This window comes from Homalodisca vitripennis, chromosome 8 (genome assembly GCF_021130785.1).
Source record: "Homalodisca vitripennis isolate AUS2020 chromosome 8, UT_GWSS_2.1, whole genome shotgun sequence".
NCBI lineage: Eukaryota > Metazoa > Arthropoda > Insecta > Hemiptera > Cicadellidae > Homalodisca > Homalodisca vitripennis.
In genome coordinates this window covers 113262196-113290060 of record NC_060214.1, presented here as the reverse complement: position 1 = coordinate 113290060, position 27865 = coordinate 113262196, and the positions used below count along the sequence as shown (strand labels likewise).

General features: G+C 35.1%; 1 protein-coding gene across 1 annotated transcript in view; it reads left to right on the top strand.

Annotated features, from left to right (window-relative positions):
- Window positions 1–27865, top strand: part of LOC124367918 (DNA polymerase alpha catalytic subunit) — a 62933-nt gene that overhangs the window by 20528 nt on the left and 14540 nt on the right. Inside the window, 13 exon segments of the mRNA XM_046825124.1 lie at window positions 1313–1504; window positions 1897–2073; window positions 4175–4385; window positions 5312–5586; window positions 7787–7903; window positions 8398–8578; window positions 13932–14056; window positions 15451–15663; window positions 17154–17228; window positions 17230–17304; window positions 18362–18470; window positions 19108–19247; window positions 22842–23047. Of these exon segments, the coding sequence (XP_046681080.1) occupies window positions 1313–1504; window positions 1897–2073; window positions 4175–4385; window positions 5312–5586; window positions 7787–7903; window positions 8398–8578; window positions 13932–14056; window positions 15451–15663; window positions 17154–17228; window positions 17230–17304; window positions 18362–18470; window positions 19108–19247; window positions 22842–23047 (2096 nt within the window).

The following is a 27865-nucleotide window of genomic DNA, read 5'->3' as shown; positions in this document are numbered from 1 at the left end:
TGCAAATAGCATGCCTTGCAATTCAGTTCTATATGCAGATGATGCAACACTACTGAGCAGGAACAAACAGCTAGACCTTCTTATGTTGGATCAGAGCAGAGCATTAGAAAGAGCAAAAGAATGGTTCAAAGTCAACTCTCTTGTAGTAAAATAATGACAAAACTGAACACATATGTTTCTCCTTAGATTTTAATGTAAAGCAATAATTTTAAACCTGTTAAGCAGTTAGGTATATATTTATTTAGATAGTAGGCTAAGCTGGGACTTTCATATTCAAACTATTTGTAAAAAATTAGCTAGAGTAATTTATTTATTATGTAAATTAAAAAGCTGTGTAAGTTCAGAGATGCTGTTGACAGCTTACTATGCATTCTTTCATCCTCATCTACTGTATGGAGTGGTGTTATGGGGTAATAGTAGTGCAGCCCAAGCAAGTGTTTTTATGGCAAAAAAAGGCACTAAGAGTAGTTAAGGGTATACCAGAAAGAGAGTCTTGCTACCCAGTTTTTAAAGAATTACATATAATGACTCTGCCTTGTCTATTTATTTATGATTGTTTGTTAAGAGTTAAGGCAAACCTAAGTAAATATCAGCTAAGACAGGATGTACATAGTTACCCAACTCGATATAATGGAAAGTTAGATGTTTTAAGTGTTAGATTAGAGAAAACAAAGAAAAGTCATATATTTATTGAAATAGAATTGTTTAATAAACTACCAAGAATAGCTTGGTCAGTCAGCATGGTGAAATTTAAAAATGTACTGAGGACCTGGTTTAAAGAGAAAGCTTTTTATTCTATAGAACAATATTTGGCAAGTGATACTAGTGATATGAGATTTTAAATTAGGATAATACATTCATTACTGTTGATTGTTGTAGTTTATTTTTAAATTGTTGACTAATTTTACCAATTTTATCTCGATTATTTTTAATTCACTAGTTATAGGCTTTTTTGTTATTGTTTTGTTATTCACTGTTAATCTTGTTAATATTTTCTGTTAATTCTTGTTGTTAGTTTCTTGTTACTCTATTTAAATTTGTTAATTAATTATTAAAAATTAAGAAATTGAAAGAAGCTTAAGGAAACTGAAATAAGAAGTTCTTAGTTTAAATATTTTTTAAGCCATTCATATTACTGAACGATGTTTATTGCATGTAAAATCATGTTTAACAACAAATAAAGATCTTGAATCTTGAAAATTACTTCCTTTGTTGTTAAATAACAGTTCACTGATAAAGTAACTATCAGCCAATAATTGTTTCAACAAATGTAAATTACAGATTAATTTATTGCAGATTGGTTCTGTTACAGTTTGTTGATCTTAGCTCTGGGAATTCTACGGGACGGCCAGTAACACTCAACGACGTTTACGACGAGTTCAATTCGAAAATCGCTGTGAAGTACAAGATAAATCCGTTCAGATCCCGACCTGTCCTGAAGAACTATGCTTTTGAGATAGACAATGTGCCTAAATCTTGTGAATATGTAGAGGTGAAATACTCGGTAAGTTGAAAGTCTTCGAAATAACCTATTGTTTGTTAAAAAACAGTTTTACCATTAAGACTTCATTAAACATAAAATAACACCTTCCATAAATTACCAAAATTATAGAAAGAGATTTATTTAGTGTGTTTTTCTACAATCTTCAAAATTTTAATTACTACTTCAACAACCACTGTAGTAGGAACGTAACGTCATGTAGCAGATGATGCAGCGAACTTGGTGTTAACATTCAAGGACAAAAGTACTAAATAACAATTTCAGTACGCAGCCAATTTCAGATTAAATGGTGAATTTTAAATCTTTAAAATTATGAATAAGCGACTTGCTGCATTATATTTATTTTGCTGGTGTATTTAGAATTTTAACCATGATAAATATTGTGTTGTCTACAGCCCAGTATGGCCCAGCTGCCAAAAGACTTAAAGGGAGAAACGATTGCTCACGTTTTTGGCACAAACTCCTCTTTCCTCGAGTTGCTCTTACTGCAGCGGAAGATCAAAGGACCTTGCTGGCTGGATCTGATCGACCCTGCCCCTGCTACCAACCCTGTTAGTTTCTGCAAAGTCGAGGTGAGAGACAATATATATTTTTCATGTTATTTTGACGCCAACTCCTGCCTTCTTTTGCCCTTGCTGAAGTGCAAGATCAAGAGACCTTGTTTCAATTACGCCTCTCTTTTGATCTCGATGAAGCACAACAGAAAGGGATCTTACTCCAACTCGTTTCTTTTGGCCTTGCTGAAGTGCAAGATCAAGAGACCTTGTTTCAATTACGCCTTTCTTTTGATCTCGATGAAGCACAACAGAAAGGGATCTTACTCCAACTCGTTTCTTTTGGCCTTGCTGAAGTGCAAGATCAAGAGACCTTGTTTCAATTACGCCTTTCTTTTGATCTCGATGAAGCACAACAGAAAGGGATCTTACTCCAACTCGTTTCTTTTGCCCTTGCTGAAGCGCAACTGAAGGGGACCTTTCTGGTTGAATCTGCCCTTGCAGATTCTATCAGTTTCTACACAGCATAGGTGAGAGAACATATATGTCATGTATGTCCATTTTAAAATTCATCTAAGACTCAGCAGCATTGTTCCATTCTTCATGTTTACAGTGTGATACTTTCAACACATTAGTGAGTGTTGAAGTTGAATCTTGAATCAATTCACAAAGTTGTACAGTCGAATCTCCCGAGATTCGTTGTCACCACGGAAGTAACGTACATGTCCGCAGCACTTCCAGTAAAGTTTGTAGATCAATGATGTAGCTTGTTATCATATTGTCTGCCTGCACGAATAGTATTGTAAACATCCCTTCAGGAGAGTGGGTGCCCTCAGGGTCTAAAGCATCAGACTGTGGATCTGGATTAGAAATAACGCAGCTGGTTAAAATTTCTGTACTGACTTTCCTCTTTTTTCTGTTTCATAATTTCATTGCACAGGTTAGTGACCCATGATGATAGAGTAATGCTAAAAAAGGGATTGGCCTCCTCTTTCGTTTATAAAACTTAAAAATTGACAAGGTTGACTGCCCCCTCCTCATGTGTTTTGCGTAACTTGCCTACTACAACGTCTACTCACAGCCTGTACACTACCAAGATTATTCAATTTTTACTTCAATACAAATTAACAGTAGGCCTATTTTAAGGCACTAATATGCTGTGTCTATTTTCAATTTCACATACCATGAACATCAAGTTTGAACTCAATTATCAGTCTACAAAACCACATATAGTAATTAATTAAGTATGATGGACTATCAATCCAGTATTTGTTGTAAATTAATATAAAAGAATCTTGTCGGATATTTCCAAATCTTAAAAAACGTATACTTTTATTCTGCAAAAACTTTAAATTTATTTATTTCATGTAATTGACAATATTTTATTCAGAACAGAGTAAATACAATTTCATAAGTCTATATGTGGCGTGTTTTTTAAGTATTATTGCTGATATACAAAGGGGTGTACCACAAGGATCGGTACTGGGACAAGTCCTATTTCTGCTTCTCACAAATGACATCACAAATGTTTTGATGTATAAAATAATCAAGTAAACTTTTGTAAAAGCTGTATTTTTATGTGAAAGCCCAGACTTTTATCTACTTTTCACTTAATTGCGATGAATATTAAGGTACATATCAGAAATAAAACAACCTTTTGTATACTGTCGTCGTAGAAGATTGGCACCTAATTCATCATTCTAACCTATTTTCTAAATTTTTTCATGATCTTTTTCTCTGCAGGTCTTAAATGTTAATAAAATCATGATTGTATTGTTCTTTAACTTTCTATTTTTTATATCCATATAACAAAACTTTAAGCATTCTAAGATACGTTATATTAAACCTAGTAGTTAGTCAAACCAACACTTTTAATATTATTTATTTTCGGAAAGGCCTTTCGAACCAAAGTTTTCATCGTACAATAAGATTAAACTCTACATTATATGAGTTATTCAATTTACTTGCACGTTAAAAACTAATTTTAATTTCTTAGAGTTTATGTAATAAAAATATAATTTTCAATGTTTATCTATAAGATTGTTTACTGGGCAGCTGCAAATGATGTACCTGAAATAAATTAGACTATTCCGAATATTTAATTGATTTATTCCAATATATTAATTTTTGAAAGACTCCTAAGGTGCAAATTATATCACTTACATTATATACGTCACAGGTATTAGGTGGTCATATCCACAACCTGTCGGTGTGTGGTGGAGGATCCCTCCCTCCACCTCCTCCACTGGTGGTGGCCTCCCTCTCTCTCCGCACGGCGCTTCATCCCCGCACTAGTCAGACGGAGATAGTGCTGGCCAGCGTGGTGGTACACAACAGTTACAGTGTGGACAAGCAAGTGGGCAAACAGCTGTTCCACCAACATTTCTGTGGTAAGAACACAAATAATAGCTTAGACGGTACATTTCCCACCCAGCTTCAGTTGAAGGGGTTAGGGGAAAGAGTGCTAACCGTAATTTTTCAAGTTTTGATATTCAAAATTTTAAGATTGGCTAAATCTATAAATCATGATGTTGACAAAGAAACTAAGTTTAGTCCAAAAATAATTTAGGACAGGTATATTTGTGTAATATTAAACTAAGATGACCTTTAAAATGAATTTGAATCCCTTTTGTATCCCTAATTATACTAACAAAGCACAACAAATTGATGGTTGGCACTTTTATTTCCCCCCTCCTCCCCCCCCCCAAAAAAACTTATATTTTTAAGAGTGGACAGGGAAATATAGCCAACAACAGCATAAGCTAGTTTGGGGGAAGATGGTACCAATGGTATAAACATCTTTTGCTGCATTTTCATTAAAGGAAAGGGTAAACAAGATTCAGATCATTCAACATGGATTCAATCTCAAATAACACTAACTTTATTCTTTTAGCATTTAAAGTTACGTAAACATAACTTAGTAAACATGTCTAAATAACTAATCTTATAAGTTAGGGTAAAAATAATTCCAAGCAACATTCCGACTCAAATTGTGGAGACCCGATTGAAAGGTTTTTCTGACAGAAAAGCGGCATCAACATCCAAGTTGTCATTTGGTACAAATGAACTATAAGAATTGCAGACATGTTTACCTCCAACTTAGCGATACATCTCCTGTTGCATTCCAATTTCTGATTCCGCTTGACACTATTTTTCCCCCATAAGGCTAAGAAAGAAACAGCTAAAGAAATATAATGCAGTTAATACACAAGACAGAGTAATGACATTGATGTGTTAAGTAGCAATCCTGTATTATATGCATAGATCAACCAACAGCACTCTTGGATGTCACTGTTGAGAATAACTGTTGTTGCAGCGTTGACGAGGCCGTCGGATGCGATGTTCCCGGTGGACCTGCGCGACCGGCTGCGCAGTGAGGGACGTCTCCACGTAGAACGCTGTGACAGCGAACGCGCCCTGCTGTGTTACCTGCTGGCCAAGCTCAGCAAGCTGGACCCGGACTTGGTGGTGGGTCACGGGCTACTGGGGGGAGACCTGGATGTTCTTGTACACCGGCTGGCGCATCTCAAGATCCCCAACTGGTCGAGGATCGGACGGCTTAAGCGAGCCAATATCCCACCTCCAGGGAAGGTGAGAGCAGAGCGTCATTATAATGTTACATTGTAATATTTATTTACGTGGTGTTGTTTAAAAATAAGAAAGAATAGACAACTCTGTCCTTAGTCTACTATTACTAATAAAAATTTACTGTACTATAGATCAACCACTCGCAAGAAACCTGCGTAGAAGCAAATATGAGAGCAGCCATGGGCAGGAGGGCTCCCTCCAGTGGTGGGGAGTGGGACAAGCATCTCCTCGGCTCTATTTTATTAGCTGTGTGGATCATGTCTCGCTCGCTCGCGCCATTTTGTTTACACTGCAGCTACTTACCTATTCTATAAGTATATTGTATTTTTGTGTATAGGCCTATACAAGCATAAATATTAACTGAACAGACTAATGTACCCATAAACGTATCCAGGGAGCTTGTGTTTTGCTGTGAGGTTAGCCGCTAAGTGGCAGTGGCCAGGTCACGGGATAGAACGAGCGGGTGAGTGCCGAGCAGTGGTGTGGATACTGGGAGAGGGCGACATCACAGCATCAGAGGGGTATTTACCCCACCCTGCGTGAACTCAAATCCCCCAGTGTCTTTTTGTAAGGGGTTTATCTATAGGTAACAACAATTAAAAACTATAAAAAAGTGAATAAATAAAGAAAGAAATAATAATAATATAAACAAATAATATATAAATCAAATAAACAAGTAGAATGTACATCCTTGATGTGCTAGTTCCACTTTTTATTAGGTTCTTTAAGTTATTTGTTAATTTATATATTATGATGGTGGTATAATTCGTATAATGTACTCTGTACAAATTTTGTTTGTATATACTATTGTGTTATTTAATTTTTTTTAAATCTGTTGTTTATAGTTATGTAACAGAGTTTCAAAGATGGTTAAGTTGGACTCTGTTATTTATTTTCATTGTTTTATTACTTATTAGCCATAATGCTAATTCTTTATATGTATTTTTATCTTTGGCACAGTCTCAACCAAAGATTTTGTAAAATAACATTTTTAGAACCTGTACGATGCATATTCTAATAGTTTGACCCTACTGATGATTTTTTTAGTCTTAATATGGTCAGATTCTGTAAACACTTATTGAATCAATTGGATTGAATTTAACGAATATTTGTTAGCAATCTTCTATAGCATGTTCTCATTCTTAATAGATTTATTGAGGAGTGGTTTGATAAGAACAAAATCTTCTGCAGTGTTTATTGACCTTCCCTCAATGTATGACCTAGTGCGGAGAAGTGTTCTGTTAATGAAACTTTATCCTTAGTTTTTTCCAATGCTGAATATATATTGTACCCTTTTATGGTTCAGCAGTGCTCATGTCACTCAGTTAAGAGAACAATTATGGGTACTTCCTAGACAACTCCATTCCTGATTCCCAGCACTGTACAACATCACTTCTGATATTCGAAGCGGAGTCCCCCCCCCCCCAAAGAGTATAGTAGGATCATATAAGAGAAATTCAGCAATTAATTTTAGTTTAACATTGGCACAGATTCAATATTAACCCTTCGCACGCCACTAATAAATACATTAATTTCTCTATAATGCTAAAACATCTATAAAATATATTTTTCTTTAAGTTCAGAGCTAATTTTTTACTTTAAATATGCTATAAAAGGTAAACGCAAAAAAATAATAAATGGGGAATTTTAGTAAAATTATCATATTTATAGATTAAGAACTAAAAATAACGATTTACCATACTGTGAATTTGGTCTAAATTCAAGTTATAGAAATATGATAAATTATATAAACTACTAGTTATTGGAGCATTTCCTTATCAAAGGTTTCACAAATAAGGTCTATCATCTTATCATCTGGACAGACAAAGGATATATTTGGTTATGGCTCTGTAGGACACACAGAACAGATGAGCAGGAGGACAGCACTAGACAAAGGACACCCCTCTACCTCCAACGAGGAGCGAAGGGCGCCTATAAATACTTCCTTAGCAACCGTGATAGGCACGGAGCATGCACCTGAAAAAAACTCTCCAAGATACACAATGTATAAATATTGGATATACTTGTGTTTGGCATTTTGGTCAAAGCCTATCATTCTGATATATCTGTCTATGGTGTGGGAAGTGTCAAGAAAACAATTGTATCTTGTATTTATCTGTCAAAACCAAATTAATGTGTATTGTTATAAAATCCAATAGTTTTAATTAAATGCTCATAAAACTAATGCATACTGTATGTTCAGGCACGATTCCAAGTAGAGAGATATCCAATGTGCGGACGACTCGTTTGTGACGTAAAACTCTCGGCTAAGGAGCTCATCAGAGCCAGGAGCTACGAGCTGGGCACCCTCTGTCAGTCTGTGAGTACCAGCTTTCTAGTATTCTGTGAGAGATACACAACATACCATTGCTTTGGTGCAGGCATTCAAGTATAAAGGACAAGAAGATTCATATATAATAGTTGTCGTATAATAGCTGTCAAATTAGTCCAAGGGATACAAGCAAATTTGGATTGTTTAAGCACACAGTCTAGTTTATTTTTTTAAATCAATTGAATTTTTTTGTCAGCTGCACTAATTTTGGTAAATATCATTTAAGAGGGTATAAGAAAATGGTCAACAATATTTAAGGTGAAAATACAAAAAAAATTTAAGTTTTATGATTTTTTTGTAACTAGGCCAGTATTTGTATAATTTTAACACTATTCAAATGTTGCAACGTAAATAATGATGAATTGGCTTTGTCACTCTTTGACTACAATTAGTTAAAAAAAAAAACACTACAAAGTTGAGAACATAGTTTGTGTTGTGCCAAATATTTTATGCTACTACATTGTTTCGTACTGTTGCTGCAGGTGTTACATGTGAATGTAGAGAGGCTGGAAGTGACCCCAGACGAGGTGAAAGCCAAGTACAGCTCCAGCAGTAGTCTAGTGGAGCTGGTTAGAGCGACAATGGTAGACTCTGTGTACGTGCTGCGACTCATGTATGAGCTGAACGTCATCCCTCTGGCACTGCAGATCACCAACATTGCGGGTCAGTTCATAGATCAGTTCTTATTCATCCCAAGCTATTGTTGTTTAACCATTTGAATGGTGGGTTTTTTTCAGTAAAAGTGCCCTAAAATGCGAGTTCTTTTAATTTTCGATTTTGTTTTTTTAGGTGATTTTGGTTTACTGCAGCAGATGTGTTATGAAATACACTCAATTAAACGTTTTTCCAGTTTAAAAAAAATTATTTATACAGAAATTAATCTAATTATACCCAAAAGTCATAATATTTACAAAATACGAGAATAAAGTAATATATTTAGCATTTTCTCATAAACATACTAAGGTATAAGTTAGTAACAGTACACAAGTCTCCTCGGAAATCTTTGATGGTATGAAAGGCGTGAATACAGTCGGATACACAAAGCAGAATGTAGAAATCCCGGCACATCGTGTCCTGGTGCCGCTGCTCCTTGCCGACACTGGTGTATCTGCACATGTGGCATGCTCTCTTCTGCTTCTTATCTGTAGCAGGGATGGTGGTGGGAAAATGCTAATCAGTAAGTCTCAGGGGAGCATCTTAGCCAAAAATTCCTCTGTAAGTCTTTCTCGCGCCATTCTACATAATCAGTAATTACTCAAACAGCCACATTTATTTACTCACAGTAAACACAACAAAACATTTATAACCAAGGCAACTGATAACGTAAAAGTGAGGTTACAACCTGTATTCACAACAAAAACAGAAATAGAATCAGCTGATTACTTGGAACAATTAATTGAATACCGTTATATGACCTGAATACCGTCAATTGGATCTGAAAGAAATAAATAAAAGAGCAGCTGTGGTCTATTGGGAAAGGTGAAAACTAATTGAAACTGTTTCTTATTTTTTCCCACTAGATCACATTCGTATTCAAGCGAGAGATTATTCATCACGAAACATTATTATAAAGTGTCATAGGGCTTCCCACACAGCTGTCGGGATTACTGCAGGCGTCATGTAGTTTGCTCCGGAATCCGTTTCTGGATAACTAGTCAAAGAATTAAGGGTGAAGTAAATTCTTCAGATTTTTTCCCAAAGCTGAAATAGAAGTAGTTTATGTAAATACTTCTAAATTAGGAAATCTTCCGAACTGTGTAACGATAAATTAAACAATGGATGATGGCAGGCCTTGTTCAATTTATATTTAACAAACCAAAAACAATAGGTACAAATAGAAGAAATAATTTTTCACAATATCAGTCAGTAAATGAGGGCTCGTAGATCACAGCTGCAGACACTGTAGCACTGTTGTGCCCCAGGGTTCTATCCTTTACCTCAATTGTTCTTATTCATTGGGTTTTTGGGTGTAACAATTTGTTTATCCCATACTTAAACTAATAAACGTACAAAGAATACTTGTTTTAACAAACATATCGATCAACACAATTTCGAATCTTATAAAAAGAGAACAAATTACAGAGGTTTAAATATTTACGTAATCTAACAACAGAATTTATAATAGAAACAGATCTGTTAACTTTAAAAAAAAGAAAAGGGTTTTTTTTAACTGAGTTGTCTTTGTATTATTTTGAAGAATTTTATAATCTCAAACTCAAACTCAAACTCAAAAATCTTTATTTTTACAGGTTTTTTTAACCATACAATAGTGTCAACCAAAAAATAAACGAAGTAATCCAGTACAACAGTAATTACATATGATTATCACATTGCACATTTCTATGGGTTACAATAAGAAAAAGAGCTATCTACAACTAGCTCGTTCCATACCTATTTACATTCAATTCGTCATCAGGACAAGAAATCCCCGATGCTGTAACAACAACCGCTGTAATAGAATTTTCTTTACCCCCCGTTTCCGAAAGAATTGAAATTATTCTCTGACTTGAGCTCCCCCGGTAGTGCATTGTAAAGCCTGATCCCATTATATTTAAGGTGGTTGTGTTCATAAAAAGCAGTTTTAATATTATGCCTAGGAACAGAGAATTTTTTTCCCCGATTCCCGGAGATCGTAGATGTGTGGAAGAGTGTCAGACTTGAACAAAGGTAAGTTTCTATGGACATACTTGACAACATGTAGAATGTAAATGGATGGAAAAAGTTAATATATTGTTGTCAGTAAAAAGAGGTTTGCAAGAAGAACGCCATGAATTTCCCAAATATTATTCTAATTGCTTTCTTTTGAAGCTTGAATAATACTTTGGTCCTTGTGCACTCAAAGCCCCAAATTTTCAATGGCATATGATAGAGAAGGATACACAAATGCCATAATAAGCAGCTAGTAAGACATCGGTACCAGCGAAAAGCAGACAGCGCCTCAACACAAAGATTCCCGAGCTAATCCTTTTTACAGACCGCATCAACTTGCTGAGCAAAATTAAGACCTCTGTCAACGATGATCCCAAGAAACTTAATGTTAAGACATGGTTCGATTGTATCATCACCAATTTGAAACATTCTGTTATCATCACAGACAGAACTCGCAATCTTAAAAGTCAACGACTTTAGTTTTTTCCAACTGTTTAAGAGTAAGCGGTTCTCCTGAAACCACTGCATTAAAGCACCTGTCTCCTCATAAATAGCAACCTCAAGTTCATTGTGATGCCGAGCTGAAATTGAAAAGGTAGTGTCGTCCTGCAAAAAGGCAGACTTTTCCTCTAGTGACCTGTTTGGGTAGCTCATTCACAAAGAGAAGGAAGAGAATGGGACCAAGCACTGACCCCTGGGGAACTCCCCTAGAGACCAATGCCCGTGATGACCGAACCGATGTTAGAACAGCCACTGCTATCCACATAAGGTATTTGAACCAATTGACCTCTTCCACCAAGATAGCTAGAAATCCACGAATGAGCGACACCATCTTAGTCCAAGACAAGACAGCCTACGTAACAGGATGTCATGATCAATCATGTCAAATGCTTTTTGACAAGTCGAAAAAGATCCCAGTACTTTTTTTCAAGCCAGAATCCAGGGACTGAACCACAGAAGAAACCAAACAATGCATGGCATCAGGATGTCGATCTATTCTTCATAAACCCAAACTGATTCAAAGAAAACACCTGGTTTGAATTCATGAATGAGAGGAGTCTTGTTAGGAATATCGCTCAAACACCTTAGACAATGTGGAAGTGAGCGAGATGGGCCTATAGTTGTTACAGTCGTCAGCCTTCTGTCCCCTTTTATGAACTGGTCTTATAATTGCATTTTTTAGTGATGAAGGGAACTGACCCAGGTTGAACGACAGGTTTTATAAGATACGTAAGAGGTTTGACTATTGCATCAGCGACATGCTTCAATAGCTTTGGAGAGATTTCATCATCCAGCAGAACTTTTAGGCTTTAGAGATCTAATTTCCCTCATCACCTCTTCTTCTGAGGTAGGAAAAAATGAAGAGTGTTTTTACTGATCATTTCCGGCTGTACAACTCCGTGCGACGACCCAATACTACTGCCTGTAGACATTGGTTGACCGATAACTGGAATAAAATGAACTAAACACTTCAGCCACCAGATTGGGTTCCACCATCCTGGATCCTTTCTCGTCAGACAGATGGATGAAATAAGTTCGCTCACTGTTGGATGATTTAAGGTCGTTGATGATTTCCCACGTTGTCTTTGTTTTGTTGGTAGACTTCTGGATCCTATTTAACACAGCATCAGACTTGTGCTTACGAATCTCCTTTTTGTACATCCTTCTCAGTTGCCGGTATTCAGATCGGAGAGGGTGAGCTGCTTCTAGATGATTCGAGTCAGAATAGAGAGAATGCAGCTGATCCTTCATAGATAACAGTTGTGGAGTAAGTTTAGGTTTCAAAGTTGAGTTTCTACCTTTCATAGGCTTCCTGAGTAAAGGGAAAGAAAATATCAAAATAATATTTCAACTTATTCATGAAGACATCAAACAATGTATCAAGACCACCCAATTCAAAAACTTCACTCCAAAGCTCCCTTTTGAGATGAAAGTGGAAACTACGAATATTTTGCGGTGTGAATTGACGTGATAACCTGTACAAAGGGCCAGAGTTCAAGTCAGCGACAGAGAGGTTAAAAGTAGCTAACTGACCATGATGATCAGATAATGCGGTTAACACAACCTCACTGTTTACCAGCCGATCATCTATGTTAGTAAAAATGTTATCAATCACAGTCTTAGAGTCTTTTACCTCTCTAGTGTAGGATGTGATTGTATGACGCAGATCAAACGATGCCATTGTGTGGAGAAATCTTTTACACCATGATGACGCAGATGACAAGTCTATATTAAAGTCGCCTACAACAACTAGGTGTTTTTTCCTGATAAAAAACACTGTCTAAACAATCACTTATACTGCTCAGGAACTGTTCGCAATTATAGGTAGGAATCCTATAAACAGCTAAGACAAACATATATAATCTAATCTATATATAATCTAAAAACTAATTAATTAATTTAAAGAAGAATTGAAGATAAATTGTTAAGATGTAAGCTATTATAGTGCATTTAATTAAACAAGTTACTATTTAAAAACATTACATATTCAAATTATTATTAGTATTTAATTTCATTGAAGTCATACTATTCTTTATACCTTGTACATATTATGGAATGATTTATTGATTAACATTGTAAAAGATAGATGATCAGAATCAGAAGTCAGGAATGCTTTATTCTTGAATACCAAGTACAGGAAAAGTGTCCAGACCATGTTCTCTGGATCTTAAATCCTGTTAAGAAAAATGCAATACTGTAATAAATATTCTATTGCTGCAATAATCAATAAGTTTCCAAAATTCAAAATAACATCAAGGAACATATTTACATTATTAAAACACGTTTGTTTTATTATAAAAATGTAATTACTATTACGGGTTACTGATTGAAGCTACAAGAAGAAGGAACCAGATCAACCATCTACAATGTTGAATTCATATTGAATGTAAGAATTCATATTCTTATAGAATTATATTATTTCATATGTATGTAATGTCATTAGAATAATTCATCCCATAACGTAATATTTAATTTGAATAGTTTAAATTAAAATATTTTGTTATTAAATGGTACATTTGTATAAAATTAAAATGTATGGTAAAATAAAAAAACACATTGCGTCATCATAGCTTAAAAGAATTGGCATTGAGGAATTTATGGAAATTAATCTTTTTTTAACTGTGGAATGTACTTTTTGTTTTCAGGAATGGTAATTTTCATTGAGAACAAAATAATTAAATGTGTATTCCCAATTACCTAATTACTTAAGAGAAAAATTCTGGTTTGGTGTATTTTCGAAACCAGACAATCAATAATCTAAATTTCACTGTAATGAGCAGTTCCAATTTTCTAAGCCAGCTCATATCATCAAATGATGGTAAACTGTAGCCTACCTGTCAAGTCAGAAAGTATTCATGTCGCACAGGAAATGTGATGTCCCGGACTCTGATGGGTGGAAGAGCGGAAAGAAACGAGTTCCTGTTGCTGCACGCTTTCACGGAGAAGGACTACATCGTGCCTGACAAGCAGTATGGCAAGAAGCCAATAAAGGTAGGAGGTTGTGCATAATATTATTGGCATGGAATAGATAAGAAAAGACTTCAAATTGTACTAAGTATAAGGTGGTATTTTAACATTTTTAAGTTGAACTTATATTTTGGTTTGCTTAAAATTAATAAGTGTTTAAGTAAGATTGTTATTGATTTCATTATATTTATATTATTGCTTTTCATTAATGTTTCACAAATTTTAAATTATACATATAAGCAACAGGTGTATATATTATAAACACTGAAGCTATATTCAACTAAAAACAAAAGCTATATTCAAACTATATTCAACTTTGCAAATAAAGTTGTTTTAATATTGTTGTAGGCAAGAAGTATCCAACAAGAAGGGTGGACGAATAGTTCTAAGTTTTACCCAAGGTCTGACAGTAAACCGTAAAGGGGCTTTTACATCAGATCAAGGAATATGAATTGATAAATTGACTAACTGTTAAAGGACGAGCACATGGACATGGAGGAGCTGTTGGGGAGGGAGTACCCAACAAGAAGGGAGGGTGCAAGAAACCAGCATACTCCGGAGGTCTGGTGTTGGACCCTAAAGTTGGCTTCTACATCACATCAATGAATTGATAAATTGACTAACTGTTAAAGGACGAGCACATGGACATGGAGGAGCTGTTGGTGGAGGGAGTACCCAACAAGAAGGGAGGACGAAAGAAACCAGCATACTCCGGAGGTCTGGTGTTGGACCCCAAAGTTGGCTTCTACATCACATCAATGAATTGATAAATTGACTAACTGTTAAAGGACGAGCACATGGACATGGAGGAGCTGTTGGGGGAGGGAGTACCCAACAAGAAGGGAGGACGAAAGAAACCAGCATACTCCGGAGGTCTGGTGTTGGACCCCAAAGTTGGCTTCTACATCACATTAATGAATTGATTAATTGACTAACTGTTATAGGATGAGCACATGGACATGGAGGAGCTGTTGGGGGAGGGAGTACCCAACAAGAAGGGAGGACGAAAGAAACCAGCATACTCCGGAGGTCTGGTGTTGGACCCCAAAGTTGGCTTCTACATCACATCAATGAATTGATAAATTGACTAACTGTTAAAGGACGAGCACATGGACATGGAGGAGCTGTTGGTGGAGGGAGTACCCAACAAGAAGGGAGGACGAAAGAAACCAGCATACTCCGGAGGTCTGGTATTGGACCCTAAAGTTGGCTTCTACATCACATCAATGAATTGATAAATTGACTAACTGTTAAAGGACGAGCACATGGACATGGAGGAGCTGTTGGGGGAGGGAGTACCCAACAAGAAGGGAGGACGAAAGAAACCAGCATACTCCGGAGGTCTGGTGTTGGACCCTAAAGTTGGCTTCTACATCACATCAATGAATTGATAAATTGACTAACTGTTAAAGGACGAGCACATGGACATGGAGGAGCTGTTGGTGGAGGGAGTACCCAACAAGAAGGGAGGACGTAAGAAACCAGCATACTCCGGAGGTCTGGTGTTGGACCCCAAAGTTGGCTTCTACGACAAGCTGATCCTGCTGATGGACTTTAACTCACTGTACCCGAGCATCATCCATGAGTACAACATCTGCTTCACTACAGTGAGGAAGATCATCATGATAAGTGTGAGTTGTTTTAAAAATCCGTTGTTTGTGTAGGGGGTGTATGGTAATTACTTGGCTTTGAAAGGATAATAGGACTAATTCATACAGTTGCAATAGAACACTACGTCTTGAGGATTGAAATCTACCCTCTTCTTCAAATGTCAAAAAATCCGTATACTTAACATTCAAGCACTTCAGTTTTCCACCTACCCTGGTGAGTGTGACTGTCGTGTAGTGCTCGTGGTTCTGCGCAGTGACATCGCTTGGCTTCATTCTCACCACTCTGGACTTTATGTGAAAATTTCAAGTGACCCTCCCCCCTCTGCCCCCCTTTCAAAAAGGGCGAAAATGTTTATCCTTCAAAAAGTTCATAAAATTATTTTAATAGATACGGTGAAGTTTTTACATCGATATCGAAATGCATTTGGAATATATCCTGATGTATTAGGAATTTATAACCTGTATATTAGGGTTTTTTTGAAACCCGAGAAAGACAGCAGATTTCTATCCTCGAAACCTAGTGTTCTAGTTTTCGTAACATATAACGATGGCAAATGTCCGGAATCCTCTTATCCTTTCAAATCATCCATCGTCGATAGCAAACTTTAAACCAAAGTGTACTTGGCTTTAGTCTCTCTATTTTAGGTTCATTCTTCTCATCAAAGGTTGTTATCTCTCTTTGTCATCACGCTAAGGATGGGATTAGTTGTAAAGTATAAGAGGGTGATAATATTTGAAATTTTGAATCAAATATGATAGTGATTTATTGAATTAAGTTTTAGATTAAAATTACTCAATAGTTTTGAATTATTCAATAATTGTAGTCAAATGTATTTTATCAACAGATAAATGCAGAAATTGTGAGTTTATTCCTCATATGAAAATAAGAAAAATTCCTATAAACTTTGTCCTTAAACGCTTTGTTGGCAAGTGCCTACCCAGCAAATGATGTAACTGGGATTTAGCTCCTCCAATAAAATTAGATAGTATTGAAATCTTTAGGACAAGATTTATTTTCTCATAATATTTATTATTTAACATTAAGAATTAAATTAAATAAATCTTAAAATTCAATTTTGCAGGTTTTGAGAAAAATTATGTAAAAAATTAAGAATCGTAGCCAAAACAGTGTTTTTTATGCTTAACCTATAATAATTTTGTTAGTTAATAGTGTATGTAAGTAATCTATATCCATCGATGATTATTTATTCCATTATGAATCTGAGAAATTGATGATTGATTTGTTCCCTAAATAACCGATTTGAGAACTTGTTATAAAAATATGAATAGTACTCGTAATAATAGAATTGAACAGTACACCCGGTATATGAAATGGATGGATAATCATAATGGGATAGATAATCGTTACCATTATTATTTCTTGATAACTTAATAGGTACTGTCAATCTGATTTATCACTGATGAGAAAGAAAAAGATCAGTTATTTTTGGAGTTGTGGAATGATGTATCGTCTATGTCTTTCTTGACAGTGTTATGTACTTTCTTGACAGAATGAGGGGGAGGTGGTGTCGGCAGAACCTCCGGACACAGACGAGGAGTTGGGTATCTTGCCCACTGAAATCCGGAAAGCTGGTGGAGAGTCGAAGGGATGTTAAGAAAATGATGAAGGCCTCCGGTCTTCCTGCAGATCTCAAATTACAGGTGTTTGATTTTATAAGATTGGTTCTTTTTTAAACTGGCATTTGAAATTTGAAGTACATTTCCACCCCGTAGAGGTTAGTAATCTTAATTCTTATTTTCTTAATTCACCTGTAGAGAAAGATGCTTATTATTGGCTGTACTGGTCAATATTTGTTGTCAATGTTTCAATGCACCGTAAACCAGAAAGATTACAACACTTTAACGTTTTAATTGATGGTGTGTAAACAGAATTACCATACCTGTACTCAATTTAGTGGAATTTTTAGCTGTTTAACTAAAAATTAAATACAGAGCTTAAAAGGTTAATTGTCCATATTATATGAATAATGTGTTGTTGAGGTTTCTATTCATAAATTTTCATAGATGATTATAATAATTTCACCCTTTTTGGAGGGGGGTTTATAGATTTTAATTAATTTGTAACTTAAATCGACCCATTAATCTCTACGAGACTAGGTGGGCAGTGACATCTAAGTGATAGCTGAAAAAAATCCCCTGGCACTATTTTTAGCATTGTTTGATATATTCGTTGAATGATTTATTTAAAGTTACTTAAGCTACATTCCTTAAATTCTATAATTTGTACCTAAGGATCAAACCATTATTTTGCTTGATGTTAATCTATAGAAATGAAATGAATTAAAGTTTATTCCCAGATAACAGAACATGATATATAAAATAACAATTTTCTAAGTAAAATAATGTAAAGAATGATAAATTCCTTCATTCTCAAATCTTTGCATGTATTAAATTTTAATTTTAATGGAATTTTCCTCAGTTTGTCACTAAATAATTTACAAAACTGGATATAATTTAATTGAAAAATTCATATTTTACATTTAATAAATAATACTATTTCTAAGTATGAAATTGCTGTAAGAAATAAATACGACCTTATGCGAGAGAATAATTCCTATTTGTGTGGCGAAGTACAGCTGGACCACACATTAACCAATAGCAGTGTATACTTTAACCAGTGATTCATTATTTACTGCTAGGTGCAAAGTCTGTTCATTTAAATAGTTTACCATAGCAGGTGTAATGTGCTTTGTTTCAGTATGATATTAGACAGATGGCCTTGAAACTGACGGCTAACAGCATGTATGGGTGTCTGGGCTTCTCCAACTCACGGTTCTACGCTAAACCTCTTGCAGCTCTTATCACAGGTTAGTTTCTCCCCTGTTGGCGCAGATTTGTAGATTCTAGACTTTTTTTAAGTAGACATGTGAAAAAAAGTCTGCTCTTACCAGTCTGTTTTTATAAAAAAACCAAACTACAGTATATTAACATTATAGAGAGATCTGCAAGTTTCATAAAATCCCTTTACATACATTTTTGATTTGTTGAATTGAACTTAATTTTCTACAGGTTAAGAAAATTTGTTATTTTATATTTAAACTATAGGTTAATAGTTTACCAAAATTGTACAAAACTATTGTAACTTTACTGTATACAATATGAGGTTGAGTGGTAGGGAGGGCTTGATAGCCCTAACGCCACCTCTTTACTAAAGGCATTTATAATTTCTTTTCATCTAGAACTACCACTGAATAGTAGAGGCCTTGTCATGTTAATAACATATAGCGATGGCTAATATCCAGACACCTGTTACCCTTTCAAATCATCCATTGTAAACTGTAAACGAAGAATAGGCTACCTCAAATATTGTTAATTATTTAAAAATATTGTTATAAGATAGTTTACCTAACTCTTATCCTCATCAAGTCAGTTGTAATAAATTTTTGTTTAATATTTATTTTACATAAACAATCGACTTTTATCACAGTCCTTGTTTGTTGGCAGCTAAAGGCAGAGAGATACTGATGAACACAAAGGATCTTGTGCAGAAATTGAGCTACGAAGTGATCTACGGAGACACTGACTCTATCATGATCAACACCAACATTCTGGAGTATGAGCAGGTCTTCAAGATCGGCAACAAGGTCAGATGCTGGCTCACCTTGGTAGTCTATTTTTGGCAAATGTAGAGTAGGGGAGATTTACAGTGCAAACAGTTTCTAATTGATTAAAGATTTTTATTCTTCCAAGGTGCAAAAACTACTGGTTAGAAAAATATATTGTGGACCTTTTGGTAATTTTATAATTTATTAACTGGCTGTTTTGTTTTAAACTGTTAAAACCTCGCTGGATTGCAGGCTGTCCTATTTTTAACCCTTTGATGTGGTTTAATGTTACATCGATGCATCAATTTACGATCTCATTATGTGGTTTGACGTCTATGTAATGCGTTGTGATAGCCCGTCGTGTTTCTATCTCGTGGACAAATCTTGAATTATTCTGGCTAAGTATCTATAAGAGAATGTTGCAGACAAAATGAGGAATACATATTCGCACGCTATTGTTTTTCATTCTAGTTTTATTAAATATTGTCAATGTTCAACAGGGGTTTGTCAGCTGTTTGCAGTTGTGGCAACATGAATGAACAAATCGGTGTATTGTCTACCGGGATTTATTTGTGGATTATTTACAGCAGTAAAATTGAATTTATTTTAGAAAACTGTGGTATTGTGACATGTTATCTATAAGTTATGATGATATGTTAAAAGGACAGCAAAGGATAACCTAAATAGACCGTTAAACAGACATTACTTTTCATTGGTGTCTGACAATAATAAATGAGTTTAAGCGTACAAAACAATTTAATAAAAAAATTATTACATTACATTTATTGTGAGTTTTACTATGAGTGAGTGAAACAGATAGATCTAAATGAAATGAAATATGTTTGTCATTAATCAACAGTAGTTGCAATAGACATAGTCAAACTTACACAGTTTAGTTGTGAGTTAATCTTAGATATTAAAGGTCACATGTCAAATAGAATACATCTATAGTCAACAAAAGCTGAATAAGATAAGGTAAATCTACATTTAAAATGTATAACAATAAGTGTAATAAGTTAAAAACATATAAATGAATAAAACCTATAAATAAATTAAACACACAAATAAATGTAAAGATTCAAGTAAAAAACACATATTTACATAATATCTTGGATTACAATTTTTACAGAATAGAAATTCCCATATTCAAATTCAGCTACACTATAAAATGCTTGACTAATCAGCCAATTTTTAATTTTTGTTTTAAAAGCGTTAATTGGAAGGTTTCTAATGTGCAAGGGCAATTTATTAAAAAGTTTTATACAAATAAAGCTAAAAGACTTTTGGGTTTTACTCAGTTTAGCATATCTTACATCCAATAGATCTATAGACCTCTGGTATTGTAACAGTGATTGAACCTCTTACATAAAACTATTTAAGTTTTTTGACATGGGTGAGACTGTAGAAGATAAATAGACTAGTAATGTGAGTATTTTAAGCTCAGGAAATATAGTTCAACATGAATCTCTACAGACCTTTTATACACCTGTGAGTTTTTTTGCCACATGAAAACTTCTTGAGCTCCACTGGAATTACCCCAAAGAGTAATACCATAAAGTAAATGTGAATGAAAAAATGCGTAATAAGCTTGGGTTAATAAATCTAAATGAGTTACACATTTTTACATTTACAGATCAGAAATAAAAATATAGAAAGGCAAGTACATAAATGCTTTGTATGAATGTCGCACATCAATTTAGAATCCAAATTACCACATTTTAGAATCTGACCAAAATTAGGTAAGATATTGAGGGTACTTTGTGTATTTATACCACCTTTGTTCAGAAAAGTCTCTCAATAACGGTTACAGCACAGGTTAAAACAACCGCATTTACGGTTGTTCAAAATTCTATCATTTTTTGAAGATTAGGTATAGTGTAATAGTGTTTAGTAAATTATAATATAAGTTGATGTAGTATGAAAACAGTCCTATCAAAATCATGAAGTAACCCAACTCTTCAATGCAACTTACTTTTTAGCTGGTGGCAAAATCTATTTAACCCTTTTACTGCCAACGTCCGATATGTCGGACGTCTGTTTTTTTTTAATTGTTACTGGCTACTGTTATGTTCAAATGCCGAAATATTCGGTATTTTGGTTGTTTAGGAGCAAAGGATAATGAAAGAAGCCATTTGAAGAACTTTGGATTTCTATTTTCATCGTCTTTGACTAGAATTGACGAACTACCTAGACAGCTATCAAAACCAGTTGATCGGGTTATGTTACTGAAATCTCCGTTCATCGTTGTTGTTTACAATGTTATTGAAAGTTTTTGAAGTGTTACTTTTGTTGATCAAGGATAAAATGAGTAAAAGAGTTACATCTAACTCTCCTGTGAGTGAGGGAACAATAATTAACAGTCTAATCGAAGGTGGTGTACAAGTGCAAGACAAACTGAGTGACAATTTCCTTCAGAATTTATCAGATTCAGATGCCGAGAACGAATATGATATTAGTGTTAGGGCTAGTGATGACAATCAAAGTGATGTGGATGACACTGATGACGATCCTGACTTTATCTTACCATCAGATAATGAGGAGTTATTAGATAGTGAGGGGGATGTGGCACAGATAAGTTTACCTTCAACTTTACCTAGAGGAGGCCTACCAGTTTTGGGAAAATCCTCATAGTGCAGCTATGTTTTAAGGTAGCACCTTCAAATTTGGTATATGTTCTAAGCAATTGCTCTAGTTTATAATGATATCATGCTCATAATTTTTAGTATAATTTTAAAAATAAATTATCAAATGCCAAACACAATTTATATTTTTTTATTTACATAATTTTTAAAATTAAATAATGAGTTTTGTTTCAAATTAATATGTCTTTTTATTATTTAAAAAACAGCATTTAAATATGAGTAAATAAAATAAAAATTCATGCAAATCTAATGAAAAAATAAAAAAGATACAGCATTTTTTGTAAATGAATGCACGACAGCGATTTTTCCTCCTTGGCAACTTTGACTGGTACAATAAAAAAATGGCCGGCAGTAAAAAGGTTAAGATCTGATTGCAATAGGTATTTTCAATTGCCTAAGAAAATACAAGACTAGGTTTGCTGAGTTTTTATTTTGTTCTCTTAGGACAAGAAGCTTATCAGTTGCACTTAGTCCTATAAGAACCTTAGCACTGCTTCCGGAGTTACAGGATATTCAGGATGGGTAAGATTAGGGGTAGGTGCCGCCTTCTATCGAGATCCTTGAGGAAGAATTAGGGGACTAATCTCAAAGTCATATCTCCCTGGGAGAAGGGGAGGACAGCTCTGAACCAGCCTCTCCAGTCAAAGCAAACAGGGGTGGCACACCCTTGTTGAGGCTAGTAAGAACCTCGGATAGTTGGGGAACGAACAAACCCCATCAACTCCAACAGTCATCGCCCGCAGTACACCAGACCTATCGAATTGCCCTTGCACCCCAAAATCTCGACATTTGCGGTTAGTGATGTGCCGCTCCTGGACATCCATAAGGCAGCCCAGATTTAAATGATACATCGGTTTATGCTGTGCCCAGTGGAAGGTTCTACTGGAAGGTATAAACCAGTCAGAAGTGATTTCTGCTGGGTACGCCAAGTGAGTTGAAGAACAATCAAAGGTTATGGGATGTGTGACATACCTACTGTTTGTTGGTACAGATCAAAGCGGAGGTGAACAAGATGTACAAGCACGTGGAGCTGGACATTGACGGTGTGTTCAAGTACATGCTGCTGTTGAAGAAGAAGAAGTACGCAGCGGTCTCGGTGACAAAGTTACCCAATGGGGAGCTGGTGTGCTCTCAGGAGGTCAAAGGGCTGGACATGGTGAGACGAGACTGGTCACAACTAGCCGCAGAGGCCGGCAGGTATGTGTCTTGTGATCATCCGGTTTTTTCTTTTCACTGCAAGAATCCATTTTGTTTATGAAAATACTCTTAAAGGATTGTAAAATTCCATCCTTATAAATAAAGTAATTTCCTAATTTGTTTACAAGGATTTTAGGCATTTATAACTATTGTTTTAAACCTTTATTTGGTATCAATTGAAAATCTTTACAAAAAGCGAAAGCTCAATCACAAAAGCCTTATTATATCCTGGCGATACTACTTTCTTAATAAATTACTGCTGACACTATAAAATTTTTACTATCTCAAGCTCTTATAACATGCTGTTACTTGATTCAAAACATTGGATTTTTACTTAACACGTACATAGCAGCTTATTTCAGAACTTTTGTATTTGCTGTAAAATGTTTCAATAATAGTGGCAAAAAACCGTGATAGTTTTTTTTTTATGTTAAACGTCCAAAGTATAACAAGAAATGTATGTAGGCTTCACAATTTTGCACAAAAAAATGTATTTCAATATGCTTTTTCAATGTTTCTCCGTGTACCCCAAGGGTTACCTAAATAATTTATTTGTCTTAAAAATTAATCACGTCGTGCACCTGACGGGATACACGATAGTCTGAGGTATTTATTTAAGTGCGGGATCAAATTTAACAAATCACCAAGACAGGCAAACAAAAACGCAATAAGGAAATGCATAGCAACGTGTACCTCATCGGGCTTTACGAAAGCCCGTATGTACCCGATCTGGTACATGATGGCAGTTGTGAAAAGATCCCACGTACCCAATTGTAATACATGTCATCGTGAATGCGTTAATAAAAATAAAACCTAAACAATGTTATTTATAATTTAAGAACTATTAGAAAACATTATAGTAAAGAGCATATGTTTTCCCAAGACAAAATTTGTAGGAATCTACATTGATAATTAAGTAAGTCTACAGTTTCATATAAATCCTCAAAGTTATCAAGAGGAAATATCTTTTGAAACAAATGACAAATTAATGTACCAAATTCACTATTTAAAAAAGCATATGCCTATTTTCAACGAGACATTCAATACAGTTTAATTTTATTTGGCAACAGTCCTAGGATTGTTGAAATTATGATTTATAAAAAAAAATCATTTAGGGTAATAACAAAATCAGAAAAAAAAGCTCACAGTAGACCTTTGTTCATTCAGTTAGAGGTACAAACCATCACCAATTTACGTGTATTTTGGCTTGATTACTTTCTGTGGCAAAATATGACTTGTTTAAAATTTACAAATGAAAATCTTGATTATAATACTCGGTAGTAAATTTTTAGTGCGAACATTGAGTTCAGCTCCAATTTCATCATCCTGCTTAGTGTAGCATCTGAAATCTAATCCTGTCTCAGACTTGATTCCTGGAATATGAGTCCACATCCGTCTAAAGAGATCCAAAGAAGTTTATAACAGAGAAGCTTAAAATGAACTTTTAGTATTTTGTTCAATATCACAGACATCTAGACTACAAAATCAAGTTTAATCTAGATGAAGCCTCTATTACACCTCTTTATCATGGACATGGATTCCAGATACCAGGAGTCAAGTCTGTGACACGATCAGATTTGTGACGTTGCACTAGGCAGAATCAAATCAAATCAAATCCATCTTTATTCACATATACATTGAGTACAGTGTTGCGTCATAACAATAATAATGAGAGTAGTTTCAGTTCTATAGACTCCTCCAGTCCTGAAACTCCTGTATGGTGTATATGGATCGGTCTAAGAGCCAGTCTGAGAGTGCTTTCTTGAACTGTTTATCCTGTAGTTTCTGTAGGTCTTTTGGTAGCCGGTTAAAGAAGGCAGCACCTCGATAAGAAGGCTTCTTTTCATACAAGCTGAGTCGATGTGCCTGTAGTTGAAAGTTGTGTCTGTTTCGGGTGTTGTAGTTATGTTGATCCACTAATCTGGCTTGGTCTGATCTTAACGCATATATTATAACATCACGTATGTATAGTGAGGTTATTGTCAAAATCTTGAAATCTTTAAAAGCTTCCCTGCAGGAGTCTTGTGGTTTTAGAAAGTGCAATGGAGCTGAACTCAACGTTCACATTGAATTGTTCCTTTCCACTATATCTACGTTATGTGTAGAAACCTCTAATATCGATTTTGAAAATAGCTTTGAGCCAGAAAAGTTATGATAAATTGATCAGGATCCAGCAAGGTTCATCTTAATGGAGCACTTGTAAAAGCGCATTTAACCGGGTAAACACTGCTATGGTCAATAAATAATAATCTTGAATGTATTTCATCAATATTAATGGCTTTTTAAGAACGTATGTTAAAGTAGAAATTACGAAACATGTTGCTCACCTACCAGTCAGAAAATTAAAGAAAGAGTTTTTTGGTAAGATGCAGTACATAGTCTGAAATCTCAGAATGTTTTCCTCAGATATGAAAGACTAGACTGTTGCATGAATTAGCAACTAAATCGTTGGGCTACCACAAGTTTTTTTTTGTCATTTGGGTGCTGAAAATTATTGCTGATAACCACAAAGCTTTGTGTATTCTATTTGCTACGATGTGGACTACTGAAGACATTCTTTTTTCCTTCGGAAGGGAATTGTGACGGGTGATTTTATGTAGGTTAATACTATGTTAAACCTGAGTTAAAAGCGGAGATCAATGTTATGAAGCTATACTGCCTTAGTAACAAATTGGAAAATGATTTTTTAACCATAAAAGTGAATTTGCCTATGGATATCGTGCAATTATGGAATGAATATGAATATTGAATCAACTCTTTAGACATTGAACAAAATGAAGAAAGTCATTCAAATTGTGTCCTGATTAATTAACGAGTAGAGTCATTTTTGTTTTTTGCATGGTAGAACTTCGCTAACTATGCCTGGCAAATACAAAACCTTCTTTGTGTGTATAAATGGAACGTTTTTTAAAACCCACCAAAAAACAGAGACTCTCAATGACAGTTTTGTTGGTTCATGTATGAATAAGTGCAGCTCCATACGCTTTGATTTTATCAGGGGTCTAGTTGCCACATTTCCTTGGCTGATTTCAGGTAGTGATTTTTGCCAAGGGATTGTTTCGAAATCGTTATGAGACGTTATGATAAATTTTTTGACATTTTCTTTATTCATGTACATAGAGTAACAAAATTGGCATCAGGGAAGAAATGTTATTAACAATACACCTTGGTCAACAAAGAAGAGACAAAATGAAGAAACCATTGGTCATACTAAGATTCGTGGATCCTCCAGTAAATTATTCAAGTGAATTAAATGTATTTTGTAGATGCCAATCTTGGAGTTTCTTCTTGAAACATTTTTGTCCACTGGTTTCTTTTAGATGGTCTGGAAGAAAGTTGAAGAGCTTGGGTCCTGCATAATTTGGTTTCTTCTTACGCAGTTCAAGGCAATGTGTTGGTAGAGCGTAATTTATGGTGTTCCGGGTGTTGTAGGAATGTCCGTATCCCAATCTTGTGATGTTCTGCAAGACAGCATATCACCTCAGACACGAACAAGGACACCACAGTCAATATTTTTTTATCTTTTGTAATTAATATGTTTGAACCTTGATCTGATTTAACCACACATATATGTGACCAGAGCTTGCCTTTGAAATCTCTCATGTGGCCAATTCGGAAAAATTCGAAAAAATCTACACGCGGATATGGGCAATTTTCAAAGAAAACATTTTTATGAATGAACGAAGGACAGCCTTTTTCACAGTCAATGAGAAGAGAAAATTTAAATGTGTAGAAAAAAATACAAAATAAAAGGTCTTTTTACACATTCCTGTTAAAAAGTATACATAACTTCATCATCATCATCATCATCATCGTTAGACGTTTCCGTTCTCACGGGTCGTCGTACACAGCCTCCTCCACTTTAGTCTATCGTTCCATGTCTCCTCTTCATCCACCTGTATTTTCCTGTAGTCCCCTTCTCTCTATGTCCTTCTACCACACTTTGGTCCTCCCATCTTCCTCTCGGTCTTCCTCTTGGTCTTCTTCCTCCTTCCTCCTTCTCCAGTGCTATTCTAGGCATTCTATTATCTCCCATCCTCCTTCACATGCCCATCCACTGTATTCTTCTTCCTTCCATTGTCTCTTGCAGTGAAAACTACCTTCAATCTTTCTCTGGTTATTTCGTTCCTAATATTCTATCTCTTCTTGTAGTCTTCTCTATCCCTCTTAAAAATCTCATTTCTGCAGCTTGCAATCTGCTTAAATCATTTTTAGTCCACGTCCACGTCTCTGCTCCATATAATAAAATTGGTTGGAAATAAGATTTATACATCAATACTTTTGATTCTTTCCCAATGTTCCAACTCCACACAATCTTCTTTACCATATTGAAAAACTTTCCACTCTTCCATATTCTGTTTCCTATCTCTTCTCTTATTGTGCCCCTATCTGTTATATACTTCCTAAATAACAGAATTCCTTCACCTTTTCAAGTCTTTTTCCTTCAACTAACACGTCTTTGTTATTTCCATCCCTTCTCTCTACTTTCATTACTTTACATTTTTGTATGTTCATCTCTAAAACCATATTTCTTCGCCACTTTTGCCCATTTGTTTAACTCTCGTTCTAACTCTACTTCCCTATTTTCCCATATCATTATGTCATCCGCATAGCTATTGTCTTAAGTTCTTCTGCTCCTCTGTTTCCTTGTACTTCTAGAATAATTTCATCCATTATAATATTGACAAATATGCTTCCCTGCCTTACTCCTCTCTCTGTTTTTAAAAAGTATCTGTATATTTTTTCTTCAATTCTTACTCTGTTTTTACATATGCCGTACAGGTTCTTTATTCTTTCTACTATTCCCTCACGCAATCC